General features: G+C 40.2%; 1 protein-coding gene across 11 annotated transcripts in view; it reads left to right on the top strand.

The window, feature by feature from the left end:
- The window catches only part of Rbcn-3B (WD repeat-containing protein Rbcn-3B), a 142,689-nt gene that overhangs the window by 31,050 nt on the left and 99,313 nt on the right, over nucleotides 1-12,326 (top strand). For all 11 annotated transcript variants that reach the window (XM_083143021.1, XM_083143019.1, XM_083143025.1 and 8 more), the window contains 2 exons: nucleotides 1,740-1,830; nucleotides 7,766-7,937. In XM_083143021.1, the coding sequence (XP_082999147.1) occupies nucleotides 1,740-1,830; nucleotides 7,766-7,937 (263 nt within the window). The remainder of the gene's footprint in view (nucleotides 1-1,739; nucleotides 1,831-7,765; nucleotides 7,938-12,326) is intronic.

Raw genomic sequence — 12,326 nt, 5'->3', positions numbered from 1 at the left:
AGTACAATATTTAGGGTCGCCAATTTTATCTTCGCAACATGTTCAACAAATTGCAAATCCAAGACAAAATAAAATTTAAAAGTCTATAACTACCATTGCGCAAACTTCACACCATGCATCAGAAGATTGTCCTTTCTTTGTTCAATCCTGGCTGTAGGCACCAAATTATTGAAGCAAGTCTTTTGCACACACTTCAACGAAACATCCTAATATTTACCTTTATCCAAATCTACTTACTGTTTGCTAAATTCAAAGAAAACTCTGAGATCACTATATAAATTTTCAATATATTTTTTTCATTTATTGATCGTCTTTTTTTTCTTTCTTTTTTTTCGTTGCTATGCTCAACATGTGTATAGAAATTTATACATCACAATTTCACATTATCAATAATTAATTATACATCTTATTAATTCAACAACGTTTTGGAACATAACAAAATAGTAATTGATAACAACATAAAATATCATAATGCATATTAAACACAAAATTAAACAATAAATAATGAATGAAATAAATTAACATCTTTGGGTCAGTCACAACTTTCAACTAGCAGTTATTCACATAAAATATTATATGTAAATAGTGAGTTTTCTACAAAATTACTATTTTTGTTCTTCAGAAATAAATTTGTTGATATTTTTTGAAAGCTTACACTACTTAGAGCATTTCTGAAAAAAAAATGTAAGTTGACAGGTGCCACCGTTTCTGAGATATATCAAATCAAAAATATCCAATATGGTGGACTCCTTTCAAAATGGTGGCCGTCAGCACGAAGATGGCGATTGGCTAATCCACTGAACGTGTCTTAAGTGGTATAGCTAATAATTAATTCCTCCAAGTCTTTTGCATTTATGAAGCAGTCAGTTATTCCAGAGTTAACCGCCGGGCTGTGATGACACATTTGTTTGGTACTGTTCTCCATTTGGAGACACATTTTATGGTGTATCTTTCATTAAAATACACAAAAACTTATATCGTTTTAAAGCTTATAAATTAGGCTACAACTTTTATTGGAAACAATTTCTTGTAATTTAATTTGTTCAAAAGTTACAAGGCAAAAACTTTAGAAAGTACTAGAAGAAATTTACTTTTTAAAGGTTATTTTTTAAATTATGGCAAAACCACCAACATTATTGAAAAAGTGAACAGAAACTTTTTTGAAGCCCATCTAATGAGAATTAGAAAAAAAGATGACCTATCTACGACCATTGGTTACGGAGATATAAGCCAATAACTGAGAGTCTGCAAAATTGATGTTGCGGGGGGGGGGGGGGGAGGAAGCACCACGAGGAGGGTCGGGAACTTATGGAATTTTCCACTAGTAATAGTGTTCTAACAACTGACCAAAATTCAGCTTTTACGGAATTAATCTCAACATGAAACCTTTATTGACTGGGCTATTAGGAATTGTTCTGTTGATTTCCCATTAAGAAAAATCACAATTTTCCAGCGATATCAAAGAAAGCCTATCATATGATTAAACAACACTACTTTCCCAGTTACCTAGCTGTATGAAATTGAACTGAAGAGTTCTATGAAAATTAACCAGGGTTGATCCCTGATTGATTCACAACTTTTCAGTATGATATAAGGATGGCTTTGTTTATTTTATAATATATCATTATAGTTAGTGAGCTGTATTCAATAAAAGTGTAAATATTATTGAAGATTTATGGAAATTTAATTTCTAAATTGTTATGAAATGAATGTTCAGAAGTTTAATATCTGTTTTTCAGCTGTATTGCAGATAGCAAGGACTTCCATAACAAAGCTGTGGATGGGGATATTCCTTTTCTCTACTGTCTTTTGGCTGTACCAGGGGACAAGGTAAACCATTGAATGAAAACAATCATCTGTTAAATAACCTAACAACTCTCTCTTTTATAGAGTATACATACAGGGTGTTAAGAAATAGTACTTCCAGATTCGATACCCGGTGGAGGCACAAGTGGTTCGGATCCTAGTTTAAACTCTAGGTCCAGTCCCGATTAGCCTTACTGTGCATAAAGTGGACTTAAAACACCAAATCAGCCAGTCAACCAAAAAATGGACTTAACGAAAAGAAATAATCAGAATTCTCCACCTAAAGCAGATATTCAGTTAATTCAAAATGGAAATTAGATAAGAACTTGTGGAATTTATGAAATGAAGTGTCCTGTGAGGTAATCACATTATTTAGTCTTCATACAAAATTAGCTACAACAGAAGCTACACTTTCAGTTCATTAAAACTTTGCTATCAAATTGGCAATTTGTTGCTGTGTTCATCCCACTTTGGATCTTTTCCGGGCTGCTGTTGTTTCTGTACTATTCTTTCCCCAGGAAGATCCTTTTGCATGACACACAATACTGCTCTGTGAGAGCTGATGAATATGCAAACTATATTCCACAGTGTGGTGCTGTTTCCATGAAGTTCGGAACCAGTCCCTCTAATGTCATGGAAAATGATACTAGTTTGTTTTCTATGAGTACTTTTTTCTACTCCCTGTACATGATATGTTCAGAATACCATACTTATATCATTATTAAAAAGTAACACTTAAAATATTTACCATGATGTACTTTCTACTGTATATTTTGAGCAGGTGAGTTCTTTATCCAGCTTCATAGTGTGTCATCTGTAATGTTAGTCCTTCACTTTTACATAGCTGTAACTTCTGTAATTGTTCTGGTGTCATGTGGATTTGACAGCAGTTTTCAACAGAGATTCACTAATGCATTTGCTCTGGGGTCAACCCATGAGGAATCCTTTAGTTGCCTGCATAGCAAGTTCAGCAAGATTGGTGTCTCCAGACAGTGCCGGATCTACAAGCTGCAAAACCCCGCAGTGCGGGGGGCCCGGAAGCAAGTAACCCTTTGGGGGGGCCCTCAGCCATTGGCATAGTAGAGGGTTCGTATATGTGTATGTAAAAAATAAATGTAGTTACTCAGGTAAAGGTAAAGTTCGCTCTCCGTGTGCATATAGCACCGTGCCATGAAGGCACATTTAGGGTATGTGGGCCCTATCTATTTCCGATGTCGGCCATCTTGGTGCTGATGTCATCAGCACTAAGCTGCGGTCGCCTCTACCTCCTCCCCCGGGTACCATTGATTTGAGGCTGGGTGGGCCCAAGAGCCGCTTTATGCGAGGAAAAAGGCCAGAAAATTCCACCCTTAGATTACCCACCCCAGGTTTCCTGCATGACAGTGAGACTAGAATCAAATCAGGCTAGAATTTCACAAGAAATGCAGTGTGGTGAAGGTTTCTTCAACCTATCATTAATCAGGTAAACGTTACGACTGCATGATTGTAACAAATGTATCATTTTCCAGGTGTGAGAAAACAGTGTCATGTATACACATCACCTCCTTCTCATTTTAAAAAAAAATTGAGTGGTTGCGTTGTCGCCTTGTAATCAAGGGATCCCGGGTTCGATCCCCGGTGGAGGCACATAGTGGTTCGGATCCCACTCTAAACTGTAGGTCCAGTCCCGACTAGCCTTACTGTGCATAAAGTGGACTTAAACACCAAATCAATCAATCATTTAAAAATTTTGAGTTGAATTCAATATGGCGGACGTCTGCTTGGAACATACCAATGCAGTTCCCCCTAAGCCTATCCTGTTTCTATCATGACCAATTGTACCCAGCCTAACTCCATAGAGGGAAGTAAGGGACTTTTGAATCAACATCTAGGCTCTTACACATATGTGACTTGTCAACATGAGATCAAGAATTACACACACGCAGTGCCAGATCTACAAGCCGCAAAACCCTGCAGTGCGGGGGGCCCGGAGGCAAGTAAGCATTTAGGGGACCCTCAGCCATTGACATAGTAGAGGGTTCGTATATGCGTATGTAAAAAATAAGCATAGTTACACAGGGGTACAGAAAGGAATACAATATATACAGGTAAAGATAAAGTTCCCTGTGCATATAGCACCATGCTATGAAGGCACATTTAGCATTTAGGGTATGTGGGCCCCACATTTTTTCGATATCAGCCATCTTGGAGGTGATGTGATAAGCGCCATGCTACGGCTGCCTTTACCCCCACCTCTTGGGTACTATTTGATTCGAATCTGGATGGGCCCTACAGCCGCTTTATGCGGGGACAGAGTCGGAAAAATTCCAACCTTAGACCATCCACCCCAGCTTTCCCGCATGCTAGTCAGACTAGAATCAAATCAGTTTCACGAGAAATGCACTGGTAAAGGTTTCTTCAACCTATCTTTAATCAGGTAAAAGTAACGACTGCATGATTGTAACAAATATATCATTTTCCAAATGCCCCATTTAAAAAAAACTGAGTTTAATTAAATATGGTGGTCACCAATATCGCGGGCGTCCGCTTGGAACACACCAATGTGGTTCCCCCTAAGCCTAACCTCTTTCTATCATGATTAATTGTACCCAGCCTAACTCCTTTACTTGTTATAGAGGGTGTTAAGGGACTTTCGAATCACCCTCTATTCCCTTTATATGTGACTTGGACTTGGTCAACATGAGATCCAGAATTACACACACACACACACACACACACATAAATTATATATGTGTATTTGTATACATATATTTATAAATAAATAAACATATAATATATACACATACATGTGTGTGTGTGTGTAAAGGTAGGTAGGTAGAGGTGGAGGGGCTTTGCTAATATCTTGCGGGGGGGGGGGGGGGGGGCAAGATTTGCAGATCCGGCACTGTCTCCACACCAGAAGGATTGGAACACTTCTCTTGTACAGGATGTGGTCTCTTCTACTCCTGTGCTACAGACTTTCTTTGCTGCAGCTGTCGCACTGGGTCCCTTTTGCTGGTAATGTCATAGGAGCACACAAGCAACAATTTTCTTCTCAAACATTTTTATCTACTGATAAGCCCACATGCTTGTTTGCCACAGAATGTGGATACCTGTCTGATACGATAGATACATGGCGTGATTATGAACAGTATCTGTTGCATTGTTCTCCACATTTTAATGTCTCTTTGGATGCCTGTCACCCTGGTAGACATAATTTAATCAGTAAGAGAAAAAAAACATTTATTGTAGCATGATTATGGGTTTAGGCACAGGGTTCGAGTCATGCCAGGACATAGCTTAGTGATATGAAAATAGGGACTTCGAATTCACCCCTTGCTTGTTGCCCTTGGCTCTGGCTGCTGTGGTTGTTGGTGGTGGTTATGAAGGAAACTGGCACCCTGGAGGTGGCAGGAGACACCGGAGACCTTGATGTCAGGTGGCAACTGGTAATGGAGGCGGCAGACAGTTGCGTTGGACTGATTCTCCGGATCTTGGGTTGGGTCTTTGGTTGTGTCGGATTGGAACTGCTGTGGAAGTGTCAAGAACCAGATGATTCCTTGTAATATCATGATCTCTCGGCACGTCTGCAAACTGCAACAATGTTCTCTGCAAGCCTCCTCAAAGGTGATGCGTGTTGATTTCACATTTCCAGGGGTTCCGGTTTTTCTCCTGATGTGGTGGCCTTTGCACCTCCAGCTGTTCACCTGGGATATCCCTTGGTGGAGGTGCATTCACTGCTGGCAAGGGCCATTGTCTAGCTGACTCTGCAGAACCGAGTAGAAATTTGTTGTCCAGTAGGTCTGCATGCAGTGGAAGGTGAACGAGCTTTCAGCTGCTGAGCTTTGGAGGATTATTCAATAAATGAAGATCTTGAATTTTGTGCTGCTCCCAATTCCTTCATCATTATGTTTTTTAATTCCTGAAATATGTACTAAAGTACAAAAAAACATGCAAGAATCACAATGTCTTTTCTGCATTACCATAACCACTATAAGTAATAGTCCTGTTATGTAACTTGCGTTGTTTAAGTGAAAGTTTAAATGGGCCTTCCTGGTAGTGTAGCGACCAACACTTGCCTTGTAATCACATACACAGTGATCAAAACTCATTTTAAATTCTAGATCCATCTGCGATTGGCATTCTGAGTATAAATTGACCTTAACACTGGAAATTTTAAATATATATATATATTCATGATTGGGAAAAGAGAGACGCGGTAGTATATAAATACGGAGAAACTAGTACTCACTTTTATCCACGAAGCTGTTTTTTCTTCTTTTTCGATTAATTTCAGTGGCCACTGCCACCATCCTCGTTGGAACTTGCTGCGCTGTTGCTTGGCGTGCGTCTTTTGTTCGTAGTTCTCTGGCTGCCGTTAGGTGCGCTGCTAGGTGCGCTGTGCATCTTGGTGCGTCGTCTGCTATTTCCGGGCGATAACTGCTGCAGTAGTGGAATCCAAGTGTGGTGCGCTTGCCCGCTATCGATGTTTAGTTCGTGCGGGAAATGCATTATGGCGTGCGTTTCCTTGATTTTGGTGTCTATGAGCGTGTGGGCAGTGTGTTTGACTCGAACCTTTTGAATTTTATGGCTATTGTATTTGATATGTCTAGCAAGACCAGTAGTGGGTTGGGCTTTTTTTACATCTGCTAGGTGCTGTTGGATTCTTTCATTGACAGATCTGATGGACCTGCCGATGTAATGAGCCTTGCATTCACACTCTGCATCCCGCTACCAGCTCCTTTAGCAAACATCGTCATGCACCTGGCTGAAAAAGAGAAACTCCGCACTCCAGAACTACAACACATCCGATATGGAAGGTTCGCGGACGACACAATAGTTGTATACAAAAAGGCAGAAGAACTCAACCTCCTAGTGAACAAACTACATAGCATCCACCCCAGGCTCAACTTCACCGTAGAGCATGAAAAACTTGGTAAAATCAACTTCCTGGACATCACCATCAGCCGTGCACTTAACAAATTCACAACCACCGTCTACAGAAAACCGGATGCAGGCAACCAGTACATACATGCTCTCTCTAGCCATCCCCCTAAGCAAAAAGCCAATGTGTGGCTAAACTTTTATCGAAGAGCCTTCTCCTACTGTGGCAAAGAAGAGGATCTACGAGAGGAGATCGCCACCATCACAGAAATAGCCCTGAAACATGGCTACACGGAATCACAACTTTCCACTTGGTGCAGTAAGGCGGAAATACAGGTCAGACACCCTAACCTACCACAATCAACCCATCCACAAGCAGCCCAGCCACAACCAACCCCCAGCGACCAATATAAATGGTTTGCCTTCCCCTACCATCCCACCACTTCCAACCGCATAGCCAAAGCCCTTCTCCCATTTGGCATCAAAGTAGCGCACAAACCCAACTCCAAAATAACTGATAAACTGAACAAGCACAAACGGTACTTCCTCTCCCCCCTTGACAACCCAGGTGTATATGATGCAGAGTGTGAATGCAAGGCTCATTACATCGGCAGGTCCATCAGATCTGTCAATGAAAGAATCCAACAGCACCTAGCAGATGCAAAAAAAGCCCAACCCACTACTGGTCTTGCTAGACATATCAAATACAATAGCCATAAAATTCAAAAGGTTCGAGTCAAACACACTGCCCACACGCTCATAGACACCAAAATCAAGGAAATGCACGCCATAATGCATTTCCGGCACGAACTAAACATCGATACTGGGGAAGCGCACCACACTTGGATTCCACTACTGCAGCAGTTATCGCCCGGAAATAGCAGACGACGCACCAAGATGCACAGCGCACCTAACGGCAGCCAGAGAACTACGAACAAAAGATGCACGCCAAGCAACAGCGCAGCAAGTTCCAATGAGGATGGTGGCAGTGGCCACTGAAATTAATCGAAAAAGAAGAAAAAACAGCTTCGCGGATAAAAGTGAGTACTAGTTTCTCCGTATTTATATATATATATATGCATTTATTTTTTTTCAGCCATTGTCTTGTCCACCTGCAATGAGGTACCATGTGGTGTCTAGGCAAGGGAAATTGGAAAAGTTTCTGTTACGCGGAGATTCAGAAGGAAATGTGGTTATCTGGAATATCCCTGAGGTTACAAATAGCCAGGTGGCACAAATCAAGCAAGAGGAATTTGCGAAACCTCCTGGTGAGTGAAGATTGTGTACTGCTGTTTCATATTCTTAATGAATATTATGCAAACATGTGTTTGTTTTACAAGCACGTAAGTGTCAACATCTTCCATGCTGAGTGCTCCTCAACACTGAAAAGTTTCTGTTAAAATTTTGGTGATAACTGATAATACACTATAGCCTGTGTAAGATTTTGGTTTCTCTCCCTCTGAAGGAAAGAAAGGTATGGTTAAGGTAAAAGCCAATAGATGGCACTGATTACATATTACGTCATTCAGTTTGCTGGTGGGATGTAAGAATCCTGAACCGAGACACTCCCCTTCCAGCTGGCATACGTTCAAAATTTAATCCAACAGGGCACTCGATGTGACGGGAGAGGTCAACAGAGGACTTAGACGCACATAGTAATGATGGTTTAATTTATTTTATTTTGTAGATAATTAGTTTAATATTATTTTATTTTATTTGTAGAGTTTGTAGTATTATATTAATTTGCTTGTTGATCTTTACCAAGTGATTGTCATTACAGACAAGTAGAAAAGGATGGGGGGATTTAACATAGAAATATTATTTTGGGCAATCAGATACAGCATGGATGAATAATGATATTAATTAAATAATCAGCAAAAGGAGAGAAATTCAATTATTAGTTAAAGACAACTATTAAAATTATCTTGTTATATATATTAATGTTGTAGTTGGTCATAATTGTTAACGACAGTTTATATATATATATACCGCGTGAGGCACCTAAAAGTACCACCTGAAATAGCGAAGAAACCAGAAACAGTAGCGATGTAAAGTTTGCGGGAAACAATAATATCAAATGGGGCTCGTAAATCAGAGGTATGGGGTGGGTCGAAAAATATCGACGAATGAGGCATCTGGAGCAAAGTCATATTTTTTTAAATGGAACGATATACAATAACATGCATAATATAAAAGAGCACACGCAGAGAAACTCAACGCCGTTGGTCTCATGCATCTACTGCACATAGGAACGAAGATATGGCCATGTGAAAATATGTAAACAAACTAACAAGTGGCCCACTTGACCGTCAGTACCACGGCATGTACAAGTATGAGATGTCGGAAGCCATTGGACAAGATGAAGACAGAACGTGTTAAAGGAAGAAAAATACAGTAGACATCATCAGCACCATGTATTTGACAGTGTTACAGCATAATGAAAATGACCATGACAGTATGTCGAAGAACCACTGCGTAAGAAACGAAAACCTGTCAAAGTGTGTGTTCAAAGTGGTGGCCGTCAGCTGCGATACAGGCAACGAGGCACCCATGCAAAGATCGTTGCACAGAATGTAGCATCTCGTAGGGAATGTCCCTACAGGCCGCAGTAATGCGGTGTTGCATATCCTCTGGAGTTGTTGGCACATCCCGGTAGACAATGTCCTTCAGCTTTCCCCACAGGAAAAAGTCTAACGGTGTCAAATCTGGGGAACGAGCTGGCCATTTGACAGGCCCTCCACGTCCAATCCAAGGCAGTTCATGTTGTAAAAACTGTATGTATTGGTCAGCATTCAGTGTCCCTTGTATAAAAAAGGGCCAATGAGATGTTCACCCACTATACCACACCACACGTTCACACTCCATGGGCGTTGGCGTTCCACTTGGCGAAGCCAATGTGGATTTGTCACCGACCAATAGTGCATGTTCCTTAGGTTGACATTTCCATGATTGGTAAAAGTTGCCTCGTCAGTGAAGAGGGTACGTGACAAATCAGGTGTATCGTGTCGTAACAACCATGTGCAAAACCGAACACGGTCACCAAAATCATTCCCGTGAAGTTCCTGATGGAGGGAGATATGATATGGGTGAAACTTGTGTGCGTGCAGAATGCGCAATACACTTCGCTGACTCATCCCAGCATCCCTGGCAATTTCACGGGAGCTAACGTGCGGATTCACAGCAACAGCGGCGAGAACATTTGTTGCACCTGCCTCACCTGTAGTTGGCTTGTTCCGCACACGTGCTCGTGGTGTTACACTTTCGGTGTCTCTTAATTTAATAAATAACTTACCAAACAGACGTCGAGATGGCTGTCGTCTGTCCGGATATCTCTCTGCGTACACACGGTAGGCTTCTGAGGCATTCTTTCGGCATTCCCATAAATCAGGATCATGTCCGCTTTTTCTATGTTTGTGAACACCATAATCTTCGCTCTTACCACTACGACTGCTTGTTATGAACTAACACGATCTTGTGGACCTGCTATCAAAACTTGCTCTGTGTAAAGGCAGTTCTGTCAGGCACCTGAGAAGTCTTACATGCTGTGGTACTGACGGTCAAGTGGGCCACTTGTTAGTTTGTTTACATATTTTCACATGGCCATATCTTCGTTCCTATGTGCAGTAGATGTATGAGACCAGTGGCGTTGTGTTTCTCTGCGTGTGCTCTTTTATATTATGCATGTTATTGTATATCGTTCCATTTAAAAAAATATGACTTTGCTCCAGGTGCCCCATTTGTCGATATTTTTCGACCCACCCCATACCTCTGATTTACGAGCCCCATTCCCGCAAACCTCACATCGCTACTGTTTCTGGTTTCTTCGCTATTTCAGGTGGTACTTTTAGGTGCCTCACGTGGTATATATTATTGTTCTAATACCAAATTTAAATTTTATTAAATAAACTGTCATCCATTCCTATCCAGTGAATTTTATATTCTAGTAATTAATTAAAATACTTGATGTAAGGTGTACCACGTAGCTATGGGGGTCCAGTATGCAGGTTCGTAGTTATCTTTCATCGGTTAAATGGAATGGTATCTTTAATCCCAATTAAAACAAATTGTTATATATTAAATCCGAACTAGAGCAAGAACGAAAGGGCTATAACACTACTCTGATATAAAATAACATTTGGTTCAGAATCTGAAAGGTACATTCACAATCACCTCCTCAGTAACCGGACAGTCCTCAAGAGCTTTGTCTTAGATAAGGAAACTACAAATTTAAAAACAATGACCGCTAATTTTACTTTTACTTTCTTTAGAAAAGTAACTCTGTAATGATAATCCCTTGGTGACTGATTGTGTCAAACTTTCCATTGTCTTTATTCTGTCATCTATTTTATCTAATCATCTTTTTTCATTGCTCAAATTAATATAAAGAGGTAAAAATACTATGTTAAGTAACTACAATGCAATACAACAAGACAATAGTTACTAAAACATAGTAATGAAGTCAGTGTTATTTATAGAATCTCGCATCATTAGCAGGTGGATAGGGAGATGCACCCCCACCTTAAAAATCCAAGGGAAAAACAAAGTATTGTGTATATGGAGATAGAATATTATATATCATATTCGTCCAAATCATTCAGAGGAAATTATGCTTATCTACAGAATTATTGGATTCTGGAAATTGATCAGTAAAGCAATATGCTATTATCATCCTATTCTCTTCTGTAAAGGTTTCACTCTAACAAGCCTTGGGTGATTAGCACCAAATCAAAAATACACACATGCAGTGTTGCCTTGTTTTGTTTTTATGCCTCGGTCTCTCTCTTTTCTCAGACTTCCATGTATATCTTAAGCATATACCCCATCAAACCAACAGTTTAATACAGTTTCATAATTCTTTCTGGGATTTCAGAAGCCAGTTGCTCTGAGGCAAATTCACTCACAGGGATGAGAGCATGTGAGTGAAGAGAGTAAATATCCAAGTTTTTGACTGTCCTCCCTTGGTGACTCGACAGACTTAAAATGGACAGGTAGGCTGGGATCTTTGCCTGAGACTGTGGACCGAATATGAGCAAAGATTACAGAATTGATGCTGTCGAGTCACCAAGGGAGGACATATCAAACATTTGTAAGGTGGGCTAAAAACTTGGATACTTACTCTTCACTGACATTCTCTCGTCCCTGTGGTCGAGTTGGCCTTAGCAACCAACTTCCGAAATCCCAGAGGGAATGATGAAACACCCTGTAAACACCATGATGTTAGGTGACAGGAGAAGTGTGCTGGTGTCACACATGGAAAAGGCAAACCAAGTAAAGGCCAAGAAATGCTGGTTTCCTCACCTAAGAATGTTGTCATGTAATTTTTGCATCACATTACAAAGACAAATTGTGTAATGAGAACATACATTGTCAGTTGTCTTCAATGTAAATTATACTATGTGCCTAATGTCATGGCCCCAAGTGTAATTAATTCTTTTTTTTAGTCTTTAAAATGGAAATAAACCAAGTGCTTTGCAATTTTATATAAATATGTAAAAAAAAAAAAAGGGCCGATATTTTTTTAAAAAACAAGAAAATGATAGGAGAAGAAATTTATTGTGATTGATAAACAAGTACATACCTTGGCTATTTTTCGACGTAGTCACCATTAACCTCCAGACATTTCTGATAGCATGGCACAAGCTTCCGTATACCCTCTG

This window comes from Lepisma saccharinum, chromosome 21, assembly GCF_977018435.1.
Source record: "Lepisma saccharinum chromosome 21, izLepSacc3.1, whole genome shotgun sequence".
NCBI classification, from domain to species: Eukaryota; Metazoa; Arthropoda; class Insecta; order Zygentoma; family Lepismatidae; genus Lepisma; species Lepisma saccharinum.
This window is presented reverse-complemented; position numbering and strand designations above follow the sequence as displayed.